At 46.3% G+C, this 22,078-nt stretch overlaps 1 protein-coding gene and 1 long non-coding RNA gene across 3 annotated transcripts in view; one reads left to right on the top strand and one right to left on the bottom strand.

Annotated features, from left to right (window-relative positions):
* Cdc42 (cell division cycle 42) overlaps positions 1 to 1,653 on the top strand; it is a 40,368-nt gene extending 38,715 nt beyond the window's left edge. For both annotated transcript variants that reach the window (XM_028875380.2, XM_028875382.2), the window contains exon 6: positions 167 to 1,653. In XM_028875380.2, the coding sequence (XP_028731213.1) occupies positions 167 to 256 (90 nt within the window). In that variant the 3' untranslated portion in view covers positions 257 to 1,653. The remainder of the gene's footprint in view (positions 1 to 166) is intronic.
* Positions 1,654 to 8,609: 6,956 nt separating this feature from the next.
* On the bottom strand, positions 8,610 to 13,482 carry LOC119087468. The gene is made up of 4 exons (XR_005090941.1): positions 13,403 to 13,482; positions 13,171 to 13,282; positions 12,425 to 12,483; positions 8,610 to 8,969 (listed from the first exon to the last, which is right to left on the bottom strand). It is a non-coding gene; the product is annotated as an uncharacterized LOC119087468 (long non-coding RNA).
* Positions 13,483 to 22,078: the final 8,596 nt, after the last annotated feature.

Genomic DNA, 22,078 nt, shown 5'->3' with positions numbered 1-22,078 from the left:
GACGAGACAACTGGGTGAAGCAAGATTGTTAGGTCAAGTTTCAGGGTTATTAATATTTCTTTGTTTGCCCGCTGTCTTTGGGGTTTGTCTGTTTTAAACATGAACTCCAGCTCTGTTGTTAAACTGAAAATCAGATTGCCCATTTCTTCTTTCTACCCCTTTTCAGAAAGGCCTAAAGAATGTGTTTGATGAAGCAATATTGGCTGCCCTGGAGCCTCCAGAACCGAAGAAGAGCCGCAGGTGTGTGCTGCTATGAACGCCTCTCCAGAGCCCTTTCTGCACAGCCGGTGGTGTCCTCATACTAAAAGCAATGTTTAAATCAAACTAAAGATTAAAAATTAAAATTCGTTTCTGCAATAATGACAAATGCCCTGCACCTACCCACATGCACTCATGTGAGACAAGGCCCATTGGTATGCCCCCCTCCCAGTAATAGTTAATTTTGAATAATTGTGTATTGTCTGAAAAGTGATGAGTGCTAGTTTTTGTTTCCTTGTTTAAAAAAAAAACAACAAAATCCCCACCAATGTTTTGTTTTGTTTTTTTTTTTGTTTAAAAGCAAGGCATGCTTGTGATGACTTTGTAACAGACTAATTCAAATTGTCAAAGCTGCTCCCTGGTTCCATTTTGGAGAGTAATCTGGGGCATCTTAGGTCCCCGGAACCCCAGCTCTTCTCTCCTTTTGGGGTGTGTGTTTCTTAGTCTTGTTTTTTAAAATTTGTTAACCAGTGGACAGCCCTTAGGGAGAAGGACAGATTATTTCCACATTCCACTCCCCAGGTGTAGTTTAGCAAATGTGTCCCCACCTGGTGCTCTTAGGAAGGAGTGTAGAATGCCTCGTTTAATAACATACTCCTTCTTGAAAGTTGCCTTTTCTCTCCACCCTTGAGTGGATCCAGTCTTTGATGAAACTCATGAAGGTGGATGGAAGCTGTCTGGCCTCTCTTTCTAGGATGCACTCTATATGTAACTGTGACTTTCAAGGGGGTTTGTTTGCCATTTGCTGATTTGGGGAGGGGGGATAATTTCTAACTTCTTTCATTGATAAATGAAAAAAAAGTATTGCACCTTTTGAAACACACCAAATGGATTGAGTTCCTAATTAAAAAAAGAAGTTCTTTTGCCCCTGTCAGTCATTTTCTTATATGCTTAGCATAGATTTACAGCTCACTGTAGTGTTCCCAGGTTCAGCTGAAGACCTGGTACATAGGGTTCCTGAAGGGATGGTGCTAGAAGACAAGTGGTTCCTGATGATCACCATCTCCTTTCAGGTGATGAGGTTACAGGCCTGCTTCATTAAGAAGCCATGAGCATGTGGGGTGGGGAGCACAGCATACTTAATCAACATGGGGACCAGTCAGGGCTATCCCCTTTTTTTCTTCCATGCCTGTGAGGAACCCTTGAACAGCTGGCTGAAGTTCTCTCGCTCAAGAAAAATGGTAAGAGTCTCAGGACTCTTCATAAGTGTTAATAGAGATTTTATCAGATTATTTTGTTTGCAGGTTCCAATTTTAAAAAATGTTTAGGTAATCTCCTTCCCCAGTCCTAATCTTGTGGATTCGTCAGTGCTGAACCAATGCTTTCTTGTGTCTCAGTTCTTTGTATATGAATTCTTTTCAGATGTATTAAACAAACAAAACCCTTCACAAGCCAGCCTGAAGGTCGTTGTTTTCCCTCGCCTCTTACTTTTCAGGTATTTAGAACCGAGGATGTGATTGTTACATGACATCAACATCAAACAGATTTTGGGATAAAATTTTAAAGCTTTAGTTTTGTTTTCTGGCAATAAGCTGGTGTTGTTTTCCTCCATACGTTCAGGTTTATTCCTTCCCTCCTAAATTGTTAGCTAGCTCAGAAACTCCTCACCTTGTATGCTGAGTAGGTCAGAGCAGTTGTTAGTGCAGAAATATTTGTGAAGATTTCATCTCATGTTGGAAGGAAGCACTAACATACTCCTATAGTGCAGTGGGAAAGTAGACCATTTGTCCCAGCCTGTCTGCACTGGTGGCTTTCAGATTTGATTACTTAACAAAGTACAACTTGCATAGTGAAATCTACAGATAGTGTTCCAGGCATTTCTAAAATGCAGTCAAGTTTGAGTTCCTAGATAGTTTTTCCTCTCATATTAGAAAATTTTGTTTTGTCTATATGATTCATTTTCTTTGGTCGGTAAGAATGATATATTTACCTTAGTTGCATTATATCTATTTGTTTGGGTAGCTTAAACTTGGTCCAGTTCAAGTTTGGCATGACTGCATTGTGTTAAAAATAAGCAGGGTGGGGTGGGAAGGAGTTTGAAAGAGGCACAGTGAAGCTTTACTAGTTTTTGGGTTTTTTTGGTTTTGTTTTTAATTACTTTTTTTTTTTTTTTTGTAAGTATATGTATGAGCATGGCATGGCACATGAACTCTCCTTCATAGGTAAATCCCATGATTAACCTCAGGTTGTCAGGCTTGGCAGCAAGTATCTTAACCAGTTGAGCCATTAGCTGCTTTCTTGCTGACTCCTGCTTTGCATGTTTAACCAGTGCACCTTGCTTTTTGACCAGTCTAGGGAGGGGTAACTGGATTTTGCAATGATATTTTGGAGAGCAGAGATGTCTGTCCCAGTATCTTAGTACAGTAGCTATGGGTCCTCCATTGTGGCTCTGTACCTGTCTTAGAATGGTACTTAGCCCAAGATTTGGCTGAGGATAGTTATTGGATAAGTAAATCCCCACCACCACCACCACCACCACAGACACAGTTTCTCTGTGTAACTTTGCACCTTTCCTGGAACTCACTCTGTAGCCCAGGCTGGCCTCGAACTCACAGAGATCCGCCTGCCTCTGCCTCCAAGTGCTGGGTTTAAAGGCGTGCACCACCACGGCCCAGCAAGTACATGATTTTAAGAGTGAGTACACAAAAGCAGACCATGTGATTGAGGAAAAAAAAAACATTTTTTTCCCCCTGGTTTTATATTTTGGGACAGGGTCTTGCTATGTGGTCCCAGCTGGCCTGGAACTTGCTATGTAGTCCAGGTTGTATTGAACTCATAGAGATCTACCTGCCTTTGACTCCTGGGTGCTGAGATTAAAGGTGTGCACCATAGCTCCTGGCATTGATGGTAGATGTATACACATGAGAAGAATAAGGGTGACAGGTAATTGAAGTTAACTTTAAGTACTTTTCATTCTGGCTTCTTCATCTTAGAAGACATGTATGGGTAGCAAATGGATGGAGATAATGTGGTGTTTTTTTTTTTTTTTTTTACTTAAATACTGTTTTCTTTGACTCAAGAAAACAAGTATTTGTTTAGTCTTTATGAGTAATACTGCTCTGTAGTGTGTGGTGGGTTAGACTCATGGCATTTTCAACACTAAAGACAATTTAAATTTGTGTGTATGTCTATGTGGCTGTGTCTTTGAAGGGCTATACATACAGGAGTGCAGATAACCTGTTCAGGCCAGAAGAGGGCATCAGAATCCCTGGAGCTAGAGTTACAGGTAGTTTTGAGCTACCTAACATGGGTCTTGGGAATTGAACTCTGCTATTTTGTAAGAACAGTGCTCTGTCTTAACCACTGAGCTACCTCTCCAGCCAGTTGACAATATGGCTTGATCATCTGCAAATATGTTGGCAAATTCATAGATATCCTGGGATACATAATAGCAGACTTAGCTTGTAGCAGAATTTACAATATTAATACATCACTCGTGTTCTAAAGAGTAGTTTACTGGGGCTGGGGATGTAGGTCTGTTGGTAAAGTGCCTGCTCTATATGCATGAAGCCTTGTGTTCTATCTCCAGCATGGGAGGTAGAGGTCGGAAGATGAGGTGTTTAATGTCATCTTCACCTGCCTATAGTGAGTTCCAGGTTAGCCTGGGCTACAGTCTCAAAAACAAATACTCTGTATACAGTGGTCCTCCCTAAAGATTGAAAATCAAGAATGGTGGCATATGCCTGTAACCTAAGCACCCGGGAGGTGGAGGCAGGAGGATCAGAAGTTCAAGGTCATCCTTGGCTATATATTAAGTTTGAGACCAGTCTGGGCAAATGAGGTCCTGAGACCTCACTCCTGCCCCGACCATACCTTAAATTCCCCCATACCCAAACAAACAAGCAAAAATCAAATTCAAAATTTGATCCTTGCTGATCCTGGCTTTCCTCTTTAGATGAAGTCTCTTATGTAAATAGGGAAGGTACCATCTTATTTGGTAATAACAGCTGTAATCTTTGAGGAATGACCAGTTAATCAGACTATCTCTGACTGAGTATGAGGAAAGGAGCTTCCAATCACACTCCTATTTTAGCTTTCCTTGTTCTTTGTAAATCATTCCCTGTGTTCACCAGCTTCAGAGCATGGTGACATAATTATACATAGAAGCTGAAGACCTCACCGTGTGTGTTCTTTTCTTGCCACTGCCTTGTAAGGAATTTCTCTGAGTCTCTTCAAAGTGCCCCACTTCTTTTTAAAGCCCATTTTAGTAGCTGTGGCCATGGTAGTGTGCTGTAAACCACAAGGAGGATATAGTTTAGTGTTTACTTTCTCAAGTTGGATCATTTGCACACACCTCCAGTTTCAGGTTGTATTCAGCTGGGTCCTATATTTCTCACTCCAGAACCAGCTCTAGAGAGCAGTGACTGCCTATGAGGGACTTAATCATGAGCAGCATGTGGGGGTAAAGGGGGCCACATTTAAGTACATTGAATTGTTCTTACTCTGTTGATTGGAGGTTGCCAAAGTGCTAAGCTAGCTCAAAAAGTGCTGTTCATTCATTCTCAGCAGTCATTGGTAAATTTAATAAGTAGCATATTTAAAAGCACTTCATGCAAGCTAGGTGTAGTGGTGCACACATTTAATCCTAGCACCCAGGAAGCAGATCTCTGTTATGAGGCCAGTCCGGTCTACACAGAGTTTCAGGACAGCCAAGGCTACATATACTCTGTCTAAAACACAAAACAACAAAAGAAAAAACCCTTAATGCACTAGAGAATATAACAGAATTAAGTAGCTAACACCTGCCTTTTGGTTGGAAGTTTCTTTCCCTTATGGTTTTGACAGCTGCCTCTTCTTGAATAAGCATATGCTCTCATCCTCCTTTGAACCGCTCCCAAGACAGTCCAAGGCTTGCCTGTGTACATGCCATGATACATTCATTTTCCAGTATCTAGTGAGGATGTGTCCCATTTGGGGCACTGGAAACACTGGAAAATGAGTGCCAAGCAATGCCTATGTAAGCTGGCAGGGTAAAGATGTCAGTACCCCATAGGTTGTTATCCACTGTATTTGCTGTACATGTGCTGCAGTACCCATAGTTCTCTGCAGGCCATGATTGGCATGTGGCCCGCTGTCAACCCCCTGTAAGACTTTGAAAGACACTGGGTAACTGTACTAGTAATATTCTTCCCTCCCTCCGTCCCTCCCTCCCTCCCTCCCTCCCTCCCTCTCTCTTTCCACACTGGGATTAAAGGTGTGTGCCACATCAGGCTTTTCATTGTATTTTTATGTGTTTGGGTGTTTGCCTGCATGTGTGTTTGTGCACCACATACATGTAGTGTCTGGGGAGGCCAGAAGAGGGCGACAGATCCCCTGGGCCTAGAGGAATGGGTGCATCACCATGTGGGTGATGGGAGTTGAATCTGAGTTCCCTGGAGGGGTAGCCAGTGCTCATAACTGCTGAGCACTGCCCTACCCTGCTGAAGTGGTTGTTACTTTCTGTCAAATTTAGGTAGGAGAATTTAAAGCAAGTTAAGGACAGCTGGGTGGGTGAACAGTTTTGTGATTCTTTCATAGTCCTTGTATTTTGTAATCACAGAATTGAGAGTGGTTCATATAATCCCTTAATTGTGTGTGTAGTGAAGAAAATGAGACAATTTAGACATCTTTTCCCTGCACAGCTGTGTGACAGCTGGGTCCACATTCCTGGCTTCCCCTTTATAGTGTTTGCTTACAGTTTATTAGTCCCAGGCTTGAGTAGTAGGGCCCCATCCTAGTCCTCAGCACTGAGTACTGCTTTCCATCTCTGCTTTTTCCTAGATTCTTCCTACTGTCTTGCTGCCTTTGGGTACTATGGGCATTAGAACTAGCTATTGACAGAATTGTTAAATTTTGTGACGGTGGATATTTGGCTATTGAAACTATATACATTCGAGTCCTGGGTTGCAGGAAGACTGAGATATATGCCTGAAGGGGAGGTTTAAAATAATTGTGCAGATTAGTGAGGCCAGGATGTAAAGAAAGCCCTGCAGTAAGTGGCCCTCATTGCACTCTTTCTGAAGTAGAAGGGACAGGTTTTGAAGGGAAAGGTGATATAGTAGTCTGTTACCTATTAGAGTACACACCAGAAGCAGCCCTGGCTGCTCTTGTCACATCCTGTCTAGCCACATTCTCTGTGAGCTCTGGTCTCTGGCCACTGTTCTCTGTAGGAATCACTGACCCTCAGGCAGAAGCGCATCCCTGTGATGAAGCTATTTTGTTGATCCTATTGAGTTGCCCTCTGGCTTCTGAGTTGTCTGTCTTGCTTATTCTGCTCCTTTCACTGGAGTATACCATCAGAGACCAGGGGCCCCAGTATGCTGAGCCTAGCCACTCACCCCCAGTATACCAACTAAAGGGATGAGTAGTGCCAAAAGCCAGCAATTAAGCTAGCTGGTGAATACTGGAAAGGGGGTACAATGACTCCCAAGTCCTCCTTGCGGGTAATGACTTAAGCTTTATAAAAATAGGAAGGATTGGGCAGGGTCCAGAGGTACGCATAATTAAGCCACTGGTGTGGTCTGCTTGGTCAGTGAATCAGTTCAGGTTCTGCTGGGTGATTTGGTGAAGTTACTGCTTGAGGCTCTGTTCTGGTTCCCAGGAGATTACAGGTCCTGTTGAGGGTGATCTCATTATGGTGTGATCTATTTGGGAGGCTCTGATGGTCTGGAATCTAAGGTAACTTAGATTGAGACAGTGACTGAAGCTTCCTGGTGCCTTTATGGAGGTCTGGAATAGGACACTAAAAGCTGACAGTGAGGTGCCTTAATTACCCTTATCTTTGTGTCTTTAGCCTCAAAGGAGAGTGAGATAGGTATCACTGGCAGGTCAGTGATTAATGTGCCTGTAGCAGAGTTAAGCATCACTTTGACCTGAAAAAACCCATACAGCTGAAAGCAAGCTGACTTCTGTCCTGTCTTAGTTAAGTGTGGTGTAAGTGCTTTAAGCCAAAGCACCTTCTAGAACCTGACAGTGTGCTGTGAATTTTCATGGAAGTTGGTGTATTTTCTACTCAGGAATATTTCAGTTCACTCCCAGAGAGAACACAGTAGCAAATTCCTGGTCGTGTGAATTAGGGTTAGAAGTGAATATGAATTAAAGCTGTTCTCATAGGCTAAGTTGGGCTTCTAGGAAATTCATGGAAGCAATGGTTCGTTCCTTTGCTGAAGATCTCATCTCTGTTATCTGTCTCACCTTACCTCGGCACAATGGCAGGCCCATCATGTTCCATCAGCTGGTGGGAAATTGTAGGTGGCTTGAATTTTTTTTCCTGATTATTTAGGGTTAATAATTTTTACTTTCTTTGTTCTTCCTATTTTTGTTTTGTTTTGATTTTTGATTTTTCAAGACAGGGTTTCTCCGTTTTGCCTTGGCTGTCCTGGAACTCACTCTGTAGACTAGGCTGGCCTTGAACTCACAGATCTGTCTGCTTCTGCCTCCTGCTGGGATTAAAAGGGTACATTACTACTGCCCCCCAGCTAGGATTGATTTTTAGTTGTAAAGGATTAAACAGGTAGTACCTGTTTTGTGGTAGTACCACAAGAGTGGATTAATTTGTGAGCTGTAACTTAGGTATCTGGCATAAACTGGAGGGTGTTACCGAGCTAGTTCTCATCATGAGCTTTGGAGCAGCTTTAGGAAGGGGGGAAGGCCTCTGCTAACACCACACTGTCTAGCTCTTTAGAATGATTCCTAGAGAGACTTAGCTCAGAACCTAGACAAGAGTTTCTGATAAGAGCTTCTTGGATGGTTGAGATTAGCACCATCTAGTGGTAAATTTAGGTTAAAATGGTGGTTGAATCCAAATTATAATTTGGATGTGAGTTCTTCCTTATGGGTGTTTTTTGTTTGTTTGTTTGTTTGTTTTTAAATCAGTGACAGAAAGTAATAGAGCTGCCTTTAGTGACTTGCTGGACTGAGAAGACTAGTGAATTGTTCAAGATGTCAAGAGTTAGTTTAGAAATTCCATAGGCAATCAAATGTAAAATCCATGGAACTTCTAATGTAGGAAAGTTGTGCAGAGCCTTGACTGTGCTGTTTAGTCTTGGCATAGTGTGTGAGTGTCCCCGATACTTCAGTAGGTTGTTGAGAGATAATGGTTGAGTCTGTACCTGAGTGTGAGGACTAAATGAGATCATAGCTTTTAGCAGTGTGTAGATTTGCATTGCAGGGGGAAGAACATGGTGTGTGAAGTTCTGGCTGGCGCCACTGTGGTGTGTCAGAAATTTTGTGTTTTCTCTAGCTAGCTATAGACTCACTCACTTGTTCTTCCTTGAGTCAGAATCTCATTAATTCCAGACAGGAACTCTTGTAGCCCATGCTGACCTTGACCTTTTTTATATAGCTGAGGATGACCTTGTCCACCTGCATGCTATGATTTTAGGCATGAACTGCCACATTGTTTATACAGTGCTGGAGGTCAGACATGGGGGGTTGTGCATGGTAGGCAAGCAGTCTACCAACTGAGCTATACCCTCAGCCTCAGTCTTTTTTTTTTTTTGAGAAGAATGTTAACAGTGCAAGGAAATTCCACTTCCTTTAGGAAGAGCCTGATGAGAGGTGGTATTTCTCTCTAGCTCTTTAATAGAAGTACTTCATGTGCACAGTATTTAGTTGGCTTCTGTCCTTTTTGGTGTCCCTGGATAATCAGTGTCTGAAGATCAGACAAGCTGTGTGGTATTCTGTGTCTCAGAATGGTAAGGACCGTCTTCAGGATGGCTAACACAAGGATTCTGCTGGAAAGAATAAGAAATGCTTAAAACCACACGTCTCCTAAATGCCTTTTGTGTAGAGAAAATGTATTTTTAAAAAATTGCTGAGAGGTCTTTGGGATAGAAACTGGGATGAAAGCTGTCAGAATGAAAGTAAGTGGAGAGTTACTGAACACTGTAGGAGAAATCATGGTTGGATATATGGAAGGGGGTAAGATGAACCAGGAAGGGCTTCTGCAAAAAATGAACCGTCAGCTCTGGAGATGACATGGTTGTCGCTTGTACCACTGCTCCCACCAATGACATTTCATTGTCCTTTTAGTTGACATGCAGAAATAATGTGATGTATGAGTGTGTAGGTATATGAGTAAGGTGCATCGCTAAGAATTTCTGGGTGGGAGCCTGAACAAATGGGGGAGAGCCTGGGCATGTTGAGGGGAAGCCAAGAGTTTTGCTCCACCACCACATGAGGACAGATATGTGTAGTGGGGAGAGCTGACTCTCAAGGGCCTGCAACTAAAGAGGGGAGTGGCCCTTAACATTCGGGACCGTAAGAGAAACAACACGCGTTTGCTGTAATAGCTGTGTTGACTGAGTGCAGAGTATGCATCACACTAAAGTTTATAACAGCCGGTGAAGTTGATAATGCAGATACCTTCATAGACTAGAGAAGGACTCTGATCTGAAATTCCCTAATGTCTGCAGCCAGAGTTAGAACAGATCTTTCTGACTTGGAACATGTGGGTTTGACTAGTGTTCTGTGGAAGTAAAATCCATGTGACTAATCACACAGCTGAAAATTTAGCCTGAGCATCTCACAGTGGTCAGGGCCGACAGAGCGCTGGAAAAGGCTTCCTGTGCAGGGCAGGTAAATAGGAAGCAGCGTTTTAGAGAAGGAACCATAGGGCCAATGCTAGAGCAGGGCACCCTTTCCTTTCCCTGGCTTAGAGCAGTAGTTCTCATCCTGTGGGTCATGACCCTTGACAAACTTCTGTCTTCAAAGCATTTACAATTCATAACAGTAGCAAAATTACAGTTATGAAGTAGGAAGGAAAATAATGGTGTGGTTGGGCATCACCACAACATGAGGGACTGCTTTAAAGGGTCACAGCATTAGGAAGGTTGAGAACCCTTGGAATAGAGGATCTTGAAAGGGCTGAAGGTGTAGCTGAGTGGAAAGCAATTGCCTAGCATACCCAAGGCTTTGGGTTGGTTTGATTCTCAGCACTGGGGAGGTAGGGATGAGAGCAGGCCGGGCCTAGGTGAGTCCCCGAGGCTGGGAATGGAAACCTGGCCCTAAAGCCTGCTTGCCTCCCTCCCTTCATTTGTTAGCCCCGAATTAGGTTGACAGTTGGGCTCTAGCTGCATGTTTCCCAACAGAGGCTCTCAGCCATTTTTGGTTTACTTGATCCTCTCACATCCCTGAGGAGAGAGGCAGGGGTAGTCGGTGAGAGTGAAGTTAGACATCGTGGCATTGTAGTGCTGTGCAGATTGCATACATAGGCTTGGGGCTTGATTTGGCTTGATTACTCCTCTGATCTCGAATTTGAGGCCAGTAAACATTTCCCATGCAAAGTGGAAGTAGTTATGTTTTGCTGAGGGTAGAGAATTGCTTTCTGTAAGGCTGGAAAGTGGGTAGCATCCTCACTTTTCCTTGTCATTGTCAAGCAGGGCCAGAAAGGTCTGTTGACTGACTCCTGCCCTTGGGCTACTCCGTGAATGAGGGATCCTTGTGTTTGTTCTTTCTCTCCCCCCAACCCCATCTCCTCTCCCTATATCTTCCTCTCATCTCTAACCAGTTTTGGAGGTGTGGGGAATGTGCCTGAAGTTTTAGACTTAACCTGGAGCCCTGATGCCAGCTGTCTGGCTTTTGTGGAGCATCAGAGGACTGTCCTGTCCTGGTCTGATGGAAGGGGATTTGAGGCTTCCTTTCTGAAGCACTTGTAAAAGGAAGCCCTTTCTTTATTAGTTAAGGGAATAGGGATAGTGGAGTTAGTTAGAGCCATCCCTCTATCTGAATAGTAGACAGTACCTGCCTGGCCTCTGGGGAGCTGAACTCAGTCCACACTCACTGCTTTGCTGCTGTAAGGACTCTGTCCTCACTGCCAGCTTCTTCCAAGACCCCCAGCAGCCTCAAGTGCTGGCTATGCTTTCTGCTGCAGTGTGGTTTTTGATGTTCCCTGCCACTTCTCCCACTGTGCTGACAATACCACTGGAAAAAGCTCTGGGAGTTGGAGACTTTTTGATTTGTGTGGTAGAACCCCATTACAGATACAAAAGCTAGTGTGAAGCAGCTCATGGAGGCTCATCACTTTTGCTCTGCACTACTGCCCCAAGCAAATTGAGCTGTGTGCCCCTGTGCATGGGATTTTTTTTTTTTTATATATATTTTTTATTTTACAATACCATTCAGTTCTACATATCAGCCATGGGTTCCCCTATTCTCCCCCCTCCCACGCCCTCCCCTTACCCCCAGCCCACCCTCCATTCCCACCTCCTCCAGGACAAGTCCTCCCCCGAGGACTGTGATCAACTTGGTAGACTCAGTCCAGGGAGGTCCAGTCCCTTCCTCCCAGACTAAGCCAAGTGTCCCTGCATAAGTTCCTGGTTTCAAACAGCCAATTCATGCAATGAGCACAGGACTTGGTCCCACTGCCTAGATGCCTCCCAAACTGATCAAGCCAATCAACTGTCTCACCTATTCAGAGGGCCTGATCCAGCTGGGAGCCCCTCAGCCTTTGGTTCATAGTTCATGTGTTTCCATTCATTTGGCTATTTTTTTTCAATAATTGAGTAAAACTGAAATTTATTATATGCCACAGTCGTCCTAGAGACCTCCATGCTATATATATATAGCCTTTATGGTTCTATGGGTTGTGGTCTGATTGTTCATTTTATATCTAGAATCCACCAATGAGTGAGTACATACCATAACTGTCTTTCTGGGTTTGGGTTACCTCACTCAGGATGATTTTTTCTAGTTCCATCCATTTGCTTGCAAATTTCATGCTTTCATTGTTTTTCTCTGCTGAGTAGTACTCCATTGTGTATATGTACCACATTTTTTTCATCCATTCTTCTGTTGATGGGCATCTAGGTTGTTTCCAGGTTCTGGCTATTACAAATAGTGCTGCTATGAACATAGCTGAGCATGTATCTTTATGGTATGTATCAGCATTCTTTGGGTATATGCCCAAGAGTGGTATGGCTGGGTCTTGAGGTAGTTCGATTCCTAATTTTCTGAGAAACCGCCATACTGATTTCCACAGTGGTTGTACAAGTTTACATTCCCACCAACAGTGGAGGAGTGTTCCCTTTGCTCCACATCCTCTCCAACATTGGTTGTCATTGGTGTTTTTGATCTTAGCCATACTAACAGGTGTAAGAGATTTAAATACCATTGGTGTAGGCCTTACTCTAGCTTCTTAGTTACCCCCACCCTCTGTTTTAATAGCTTGGGTTAGCCTGGAACTCACCATGTAGAGAAGTCTGGCCTTGAACTTATAGAGATCCAGTTGCCTCTGCCTTCCAAATGCTGGGATTAAAGGAGAGAATGAAGAATATTTACTAGCTCTGGATAGATAGCTTCTGATACTGCTACTTCTACTCCCAAGCAGGCATATGCTACCATGCTTGGTTTATGCTGTGCTGGGAACCAAGCTTGGGGCCTGGTACATGCCAGGCAAGTACATGCACTCACGAATATTTACAACCACAGCTGTTAGGGAAGTTTTTGTTTGTTTGGCTTTTTGTTTGTTTTGTTTTGTTTTGTTTTTTGAGACAGGGTTTCTCTTTGTAGCTTTGGTGCCTGTCCTGGATCTTGCTCAATAGACCAGGCTGGCCTCAAACTCAGAGATCCCCTGGCTCTGCCTCCCAAATATTGGGATTAAAGGTATGCGCCACTGCCTGGCTTAGGGAAGGTTTTACATACTTAGAAGAGACCCAGGCTTACCTTTAGTCCCTCAATTTCTGAAAAGACAGCTTGAATTTGAATAATGCTCATTTAGGGGTAGGACTAACTTGGGTCATGCAGCCCTGATTAGGGGACAGGACTGTGGGTTCTCCTGAAGGAGGTTTTGCTATTAAGAACTTAGTAGAACTTAAACCTATCACAGGAAACAGGAACTCTGGGGAATTTCCCCTGACTACGAAGGCCAGCTAGACTCCACCCAAATCTTTGGAAGACTGAGGTGAGGGCAGAATCAAGAGCTGGGACTGTTACCTTGCTGGGCACTGAGGCTGTCTTCCTGATGTCTCGCTCTGGCCTGACTTAGCACATTCAGATGTTATCCCCACTAGTACACGGTGCTTCTGTTAGAGTGGACAGAACACACCTTCAGGAAAGCGAAAGATGGGGTAAAGAAACAGTAATGTGATAGTGTTCAAAATTCATAGTAATTCTAAAATCATACAAAGTCAGGATCATGAGAAACATCCCCAATCTACCCCATTACCTTTGGAGACTCAGCCTATCTGTAATCCTAAGTCTAAGGCATCAGCTGGCAAGAAGCCCCTTTTCTGCTCTGGGTTTTCTTCATACAGGCATTCTAGAACATTGTACCTCATAAAGAAGCTCCAGAGCCCTTGAGCTATTCCTTTCGAAGCCTCTGCCCCTTCTTTGTAGTCTTAAACAGCCTCCAGGCTGTCTATTACCATAAGTTTTCTCAGTTTGGAAGTTTTATGTATGTATACAGGGTGTGATGTATTACGTAGTGTTTTGTGTTTGGCTTTCTCACTTAGTGTGTTTTCAAGGGCCCTGTGTATTGTAGCATGTGTGTGTGCCTACTTCATCCCCTGTCTGCATGAATTCAAGGCAAGCTCTGCTACTAAGTCCTAGGCCCTGCCTGCTTCATTCTTTACATCTGGCCTGTGACTGTCACGTTTTGCTTATTGATCCATGAGTGGGTAACACTATTTCTATCCGTTGTGAACCCAAGTACACATTTTTGTATGGCTTTTAATTTTCAAATGGGGAAATTGAGTGGGGCGATATGCACATGTGTATTTGGGGCTGGAGGAAGCTGGTGTCATCTGTTTGATGACACTGGCCAGAGGGATCAGCAACATGTAGGGACTTGAAGAAGAACTAAAATTGCTGTGGGTTTGGAGCCTCCTTTCTCTTCAGAAGCAATTGTGTTGCCTGAGGGAGACTTTGGCCATGTGTTTTCTGCTGTCTTCTGCACCCTGGGATGACTTTCCCTAACTCAGCCATTCTCAACCTATGGGTAGAGACCCCTTTGGGATCACAATAGATATTACAGTTCATAACAGTAGCAAAATTAGTTATGAAGTAGTGATGAAATAATGTTATGGTTCGAAGGGGAGGTCACCACAACATGAGGAACAATTAAAGGGTCACAGTATTGGGACCGTTGAGAACCACTACCTTAACTGAAAAAGGGTATCTGCCTGCTTTGCAGTGTTGTGAAGTAATGAAGGTCAGACATCCTCAGTACCCCTGTCTGAATGGCCTTGAAGTAGCTCTGTAATGATGCAGAATATCCACTAGGTGGCAGAGAAGCAGTAAGAAAAGGCTGGCCGCTGTTGCCCAGGTCTCAAGCTTACTAGTTTGTTTTCTCATTTCTAGTGAGAGCACAGACTCCAAAACTACTGTGAAAAGAGCCCCCAGCCGTTCTTTGACTTCTGAGGAGCCCCACTATCCCCCCCCAACCAAGGATCCCATTTCCAGTTCTCAAACAGATTGCTTGCCAATCCTCTAGTCCCCAGTCTGCGTGATTCTTGTGAATTAGTTTGCCTTTTAGGTAACTTGCAGCCAGGATCATCTTTTTTTAAATTGAGTCATGCTGAGTTTTTGATGTCGACTGCCCCTGGGGAGCTTTTTGTCTGAGACAGCCTCTGTTGTAGACAGACTTAGGAATAATGAAATGTAGGTGGGGATTTAGGAGGAATTGGTTTATTTCAGGGCTGGTTGGAATGTGCATGCAGGACTCTTGAGAACATGCATTCAAACCCTCCGAGCAGACAGCTTCTGTGTTCTGTTTCGGTTCAAAGCCAGAGTGGGGAAAATAAGGAAGATGCTTAGCCTTATTTTCTTGAGCCACTCAGGATTTCCTACAGTTTGGTTTCTCTTAGTGGCCTTCTGCTCTCAAGGAGGGCAGTTGTGTACCTAATAGAGTGGAAGCTCCCTGGTTTGCAAAGTCCTGTAGATGGAGGTTGAGAAGAACAGGGATGAGTCTACATGGCTAGATCTGCAGCTGGAAGCAGCCTCAAGATAGCAATGGTCCCATGAAGAAGGGTTGGATTAGGGAGACACTAAATCTCTACCGCCGAGGCTCTGCTGTCAAGTGAACTGAGAGTGTCTGGGCAGCCCTGGAGCTTAGACTGACAGAAGTAGACAGATCTTGGCCCTTTCTGTGCCTCAGCAGGTCTGCTCCTGCAGTGCACCAGGAACCAGCTGGCTCTGGGCTCATGCTGTGTGATATGTCTGTTGTCTTAGCAGGTGTTTGAGCCTCTGCTTGGCACTTTTTAAAAATGGCTGGACTAGGAGGATCATTCCCAGGTTTTTGTGCATGTTGAACTAATGTGATTTTGAACATAGTGAGTTCAGATGTTTGACAAGAAGAAAAGCAGGGAGAGGGGGACATCAGGAATGCAAAAGAAAACAGCAAGGAAAAAGCACATGTGGGCCGTGATGTCATCTGTTTATAAAGCTGTCACAGGCTGCTTTCATGTTCATCTTTGCAAGGACTGGTATGGCCAATGGAACAGGTGTTTATTTTGCAAATGAGAAACTGGCTTAGAGTTGAGCTTTACAAGATTTTACAGGTTGAACCTGGGCCTGTAGGTTTTGTGCCTAGCTCTCCCTCTCCTTATACATGTGTGTGATGTGATGCCTCTTTCCAGCCCCTGAGGTTAGAGGGTCAGGCATAACCTTTCAAGTCACAGTGTGCCAGATTCATCCTTGGCTCTTCTCATGTCTCCGTGTTCCCTTCACAAAGTTGTCACTCACCCTAGTGACAGGCTGTTGCCATTACTTGGTCAGATTGAGGTGGAAGTGACTCATGGGCGACCAGGCTGTGGCTTTGGCTTCTGGATTTGCCTCCCTTGTATGAATTTTCTCCTTCAGATGTTAAAGAGGAGCCTCCCTTGCCACTGAGGTTGAGCCATGGGAAGCTAGGGAAGAGGGAGCATCGGGAAGAGGAAACAGCATTGGAGTTACTTCAGGAGTTACAGGCTTCAGAGTAAGGCGCTCTGAGTTAAAAGCATGGCAAGAATGGGTCCATAGCTTCAAAGCTGGGCAAAATAGTGTCAGGTGTCTGCCATCCATAGGTAGGACTTTAGAAAAGCCTGTTTACCTCTTGGAGGTTTTGTTCTTCATTCCTGAAAGTTAGATCCTATGGTGTAGGGCAGTTGAGAGCAAGAGACCTGTGTGCAGAGAATGGTTGTCATGCCATAGTTGTGGCATGAGTGATCACTCTAGTTAGCCACCCTTTCCTGTGCATTGCTAAAGGCTGGGCCCTTGATCACCTCATGCTCTGCTGAGCTGGGAACAGGAGTCCAGCCCAGGCCTGGCTCTTGGGAAGCTAACCCCATGGGCTGTAGAATCTGATGAAACTGTACTTTCCCAGGAGAAGGGGGAGGATGTCTTTAAATTGCTGGCTGCTGAGTCCTGGGACAAAGGGGAGACAAGCCCCAGGGCTGAGACAGTCATGTCTTTATTATCTCAGATGTCTCAGGCCTGTCCCCCCTCCTGGAGATATATGGCCGGGAAGGCTAGCTTCATGGCCTCGGCGTGATTCCAGGTCCTAGGAATGTCTGGCTGTTTTATAGCAAACGGGATCACGCACAACAGCCCAGCATCCAGGCATCTCCACCCTAGCAAGCTCATTCTCCCTGCCAACTTGTAAAACAGTGGGACCTACAGCAGTGACACAGGCCCCATGGCTCATGGGGGTCCCTGCAGCTTGGCACAAGACAACAGTCCTGGGCACTAGTGCGCCCATCCGAGGCGATGGGCACAAGGCCAGCAGTGAAAAGCCTCATTGAACCTCGGGCCCCCTTTAAGGCCAGACCCTGCTAGCTCAGCTCTCGCTTGTAAGCTATAGGCTGCCCTGACTCTAGCCTTTTTCTCCCCCTTTTTGACCCCTCGGGAAGCAGCTGCAGGGAGCCACTGAGAAGGCGTGTTTACAGATGCACTTGGCACAGGACGAGGAGACCAACTATAGTCCTTGAGTTCCAGTGTCCAGCTGCTTCCAGGTGCTGGGGAGCTTTCTATTCTGGGCCCCAAAGAAACAAGCCCACACTGTTGTCTTTGGCTGAGGCTTCAGGGACTTGGAGATGAGGAGGCCAGGAGACAAGATGGGTCAGATGGCCATTCAGGGCGTCATTTATAATAAAGCCATGTGGGCTGGCCTCCAAGGAGGCCTTATGCAGGAACCAGGGGTCACCGGCCAGGCCAAGGTTCTCTTTTGGGGCCCTGAGGGGGAATTACTGGGTCCTGGGCTTTAGGGAGAATGATGAGTGGATTCACTTATTCTGGAGGAGGAGAGTCTAGGGCAGTGGTTCTTAGCCTATGGGTCGCAACCCTTTTTGGGGGGATCACATACCAGATATCCTGCATATCAAATATTTTATGTAATGATTCATAACAAGCAAAATTATAGTTATGAAGTGGCAACAAAATGATTTTATGGTTTGGGGTCACCACCACATGAGGAACTATATTAAAGGGTTGCAGCATTAGGAAGGTTGGGAAGCTCTAGAGTAACAGGCAATTGGTTGCATTGTAGAGCTGTGACAGACCGGACGGAGCCCACTCTCCTGCTTTCCCTTCTCAGCTCAGTCTGCCTTGTCCCTGTTTCCTGCTTCAGTTGACTGGCTAGCCTTTTCCTAGCTTCCTGCCTCAGTTCATTTGACCTTTATTCAATGCTCCCTTCCATGGACCTGAGGCACCATATCCTACTCTGAAGGATTGCGTGGTTCACCGTGCAGATACAGATGTATAAGCAATAAACTGTCATGTCCCTGTGTGTCCCCGGCGATGCGTTAGTGTGCTTTTATCTTCAGTGTGGGCACCCTTCCTCCAGTTTCTCTTCCAGGTCCACAGCTAGGAAGTCAGAATTGGGGTTTGCTGATTCCAAAGCTCTTTGCCACTGGATAGCCCTGAAGGGGAGTGACAGAGTAGCTGATGGCCAGAAGAGACATAGCATTTAAAATGTCTACTTGGAAACTGCTGTTGATTTGTCTCCCTGGATCCAGATCCTCTTGCTCCAGCAGGAAAGCTCTATGGGACTCTGGCTTTTGAGAGGGAATTGGATGGGAGTCTCTTCTCATTCCCCTCCTTATGCTGGAGCTCTTTTTAAACTGGGGCCTGCTGTGGTTCAGATGGATATCTGAGCAGTTTGGGGACTAGCAGTAATGTGTTCTGTTGAGTATACCTCAGATTCTCAGAGACTATTAAGGTTCTGTATGTGGAGTGCCACCATCCATGCCGCTGACTGCCCACTGGCCTGAGGTGGAGAGGACAGTGCATGGCCCAGGGCAAAAGAGGACAACTTATTGGATACCGACTTGCACTGCAGTTCAGTTCTCAGAGCAACCTTCAGCTGCTCCAGATGGGAAGGCTGAGGCTCACAGGAGCTAACCTAGCTGAGGTCACCTGGCCAGGGTGGGGCTCAAAGGGCTGCAGACCAGATCTCTGCACCTGAGACTCCCAGGCTGCTCTTAGCACTCCACGCCTGTATTTTTGAAGGGTGAGTAGGTTCCCTCTTCTTTTCCCTTCTGATTTGAATTTCGGAACTGCCCTGCTCTCAGCCTCTTTCTCCGTCAGTCTGACTTCAGAGCAGCCCCACATCATTGCAGCTCCACAATGATCAGGGTAGCTGCCCGCCCTGCCCCACCTGTGAGAACCAACCATCAGCCATTCCTGAAGCATCACAGGCGGCTCTGCCTCTGTCCAAGAAAGGGATGGGGGAGGAGTGCGTGCTGCAAGAGGTGCTGGAAGGTAGGAGGAGGGTGAGGGAGATTCAGAGAGAAGGAAGACCCAGCAGGGCCGAGTGCCTGCTGAGCCTGCGGGAGTCTGGCCTGCCCTCCTGTCCTGTGCTACCCCTCCTGTCCCACCACACACTTCCTGACTCCTAAGGAAAGGGTCAGGATACTTACTGGCTGGTGACTGTCATCTGGACCCTAGGGTCCTTCCCAGTCTGCATGCAGACTCCATCGTAGCCTGACTTGGTCTTCCATAGTAGAAAAGTGGAGTTTGGGCGAATAGACACAAACTTAAGACCCAGTCTGGCCCTGACTCTGTGGCTTTCCCTTGTTTTCAGGAGGGAGCCAGAGGTTACTGAATTGCTTCAGGGTCTGCGGTCTGCTGGCCGAGGAGCTGTCAGGAGACAGACAGCATGTCTCCACAACTCTGGTTAGGTGCTAGTTGAAGTCAGTCCTGTTGAGGATTTGCTTGTTTATGTGTGCTTATATGCTTGCTTTTTCAGTTTCCCAGTGAAAGATCTGTTTTGGAAGCAATCTCCTTGTTTGCATGAACTTTAGGGGAAAGGACTCCTCATCCCTTATACCTTGCTCTGTGCTGAATGTTCTAGGGAAGTGGTTCTCAACCTTCCTAATGCTGTAACCCTTTAATACAGTTCCTCGTCTTGTGACCCTCAACCATATAATTATTTTCATTACTGCTTCATAACTGTAATTTTGCTACTGTTAAGAATTGTAATGTAAGCCGGGCGGGTGGTGGCGCACGCCTTTAATCCCAGCACTCCGGAGGCAGAGGCAGGCAGATCTCTGTGAGTTTGAGGCCAGCCTGGTCTACAAAGGATAGCCATGGCTACACAGAGAAACAATGTCTTGGGGGAAAAAAATCATAATGTAAATATCTGTTTTCCAATGGTCTCAGGTGACCCCTGTAGAAGGGATTGTGACCCCCACAGGTTGAGAAGCACTGTTCTGGATCTAGGTATCATGTAGCTCAAAAAGGTTTGGATGGTCGGTTATCAGTCACTGTATATCATTCTAGCAAGAACCTGGGAGCTCATCTGGCAGGCTTGGAGCAAGGCCTAGAGTCTGCCATACCATCTGGGCGGGGGCTGCCCCAGCTTCCTCACTCTGCCTTGAGGAGAAAGCTGTTGCAGGTTCCCTTGTGGAGACAGTTAAGTTCACACAGCCATAGACACTGCTGTGTTAAGGTGAGGGGTGGACTCAAGGCTCTCTGGCCCCCTGGCTAGGAAGCGAAAGAAGCAAGTGTAGGGCACTGGCAGTTACTGGAGAGGCTGGGAGGACTGGGCAGGGCCTCTGCTGACACTGGCACCTGACCAGAAAGCCAAAGATCTGTCCTTAAGCAAGTGTCTTCCCTTCTGTGGGCCTCAGTCCTCAGCTTTAACATGCACATAAATGATACATGCCTCTGAGCTGGCTTGTCTGACAGGAGATCCTTATATGTTCAGCTGTTGCTTGTGTCTGTGACAGATGCGGGAAGGTGGTTTTCACGTGGACCTGATCCCCAGTGGATGAGGTGCCCTGAAGATGGCAGTGTTGAGCACTCAGTGACCCGAGGGGACCTGGCCCACTCAGAGGCATGGCTGTTACTTTCCCAGGTGGAAGCTCCAAGGAGGCTCTTGTCCTCCACAGTTCATGTGTAGCCTTTGTGTCTTGCAGGAGGCCTGTGAGGACTCAGTGGATGGGGGGTGGGGGGTGGGTAGGTAAGGAACCAAACTGAAAGTAGGGGGCGTGGCTCTGAAGAGATACCCCAGGCTTAAGTAGGACTGATGAAGGTGAAACCTGTATGGAATCAAGAAGTTAGGTCTAAGAGGGGCCTTGTCTGTCCCATTGATTGCTGAGCTGTCTAAACTGACAAAATACCCCCCTACCTTACTCCCACCTCTGATCTAAGCCAGCTTATGGCTGCCTTCCTTGGCCCCATCTCCTCCATTTGCCAATTTTTGGGTCTCCTCTTGTTTCTTCTCATGTACCAGCACTGCCCTCCCCTTGTCTTGGGGATCCACCTGTAACCTCACCAGGTCATGAGGATGCTGATGGGGCTAGATTTTGGCTGTGCTTCAGGATCCAGTCTGTTCTTTCACTAGACTGGTGACAACTTTATGAAGGTAAGGGCCTGGTCTGACCTGCCTTTTGGCTCCCGTAGCCTTCATGGAGCCTGCATCCTTGGGCCAGACCAGAGTGTCCAGCTCCTGTTGGCCTCAGTTGTTGAGTTGGCCAAGATGGCACAGGCCTTCTCCCTCACAGGTGGCATGGGTGGAGGAGTGTGCTACATCAGAATGCATGGCTCCCTGTGTCCAGCTTCCTCTTTCCTGCTGGCCCAAAGCTTGGGAACAGTGGCTGTCTTTCTGGGGCAGCAGGGCATCTGGCCAGAGCATGCTCTGTTGGGCACTGTCAACTCTTCAGCAAGGCAGGGTCCTGCTTTTAACCTGGAGAAGGCCCTGGGTTACTGATGTTGTTCTTGGCGGACCACCGGGCCCCTCGGCAAACAGGGAGGCGAGTGTACACCCGGCCTGGGCCTGTTTGTGTTGGCCCTGCCAGGCGGGGGATTAGCTCAGCTGGGCTGCTAATTGCCTCCGAAGTGCCGGCCGGCCGGGATGCTGACAAGGGCCGGGCCTTCAGTTCCCTCCTCCCTAAGCAGGCACCATGCCAACCTTGGGGGCCGGGCCCAGAAGGGCCCCTTCTCTTCTCCCCTGTCAACGCCTGCTTGGCCTAGACCCTTGAGATAGGGGTAGGGGGTCATCAGTATTGACTCAAGAAGAAATGAGGGATGCCTATGAAATCATCGCCTGGACAAGGCCAGGCTACACTCCTCACCCTTCTCCTGCATTCTTAGACACCTCCACCCCACCCTGAATCAATGCTGAAGCTCAGGCTTTCTGCTCGAAACTAAGAAGCTGCTGGGCTCTTTAGCTCAGCCACCACCCATGGGCCTCAGTATCTTCTCACACCTTCCTTCTCCTGTGTGTTCTTCATCCCCTGCCTTTCCTAACTCAGCTTCCAGCCCAGCTTAGCACCTCACCCGTCCACTCCCTCTCTTCCCTCTTGCCTTCCTTCACAAGTCCCAAGTCCTCAGCCTTGTGTGGCAGAGCTGACCAGATCCGCCTCTGCTGTCTCCGGACTTCCTGGGGAGGGCTCGTCCTCAAGGTGTTTTCATAGTGTCCCCA

The sequence above is a fragment of the Peromyscus leucopus genome, chromosome 2 (genome assembly GCF_004664715.2).
Source record: "Peromyscus leucopus breed LL Stock chromosome 2, UCI_PerLeu_2.1, whole genome shotgun sequence".
Lineage (NCBI taxonomy): Eukaryota > Metazoa > Chordata > Mammalia > Rodentia > Cricetidae > Peromyscus > Peromyscus leucopus.
Note: the sequence above shows the minus strand (reverse complement) of the source record. Positions and strands in the feature narration are given on the sequence as shown.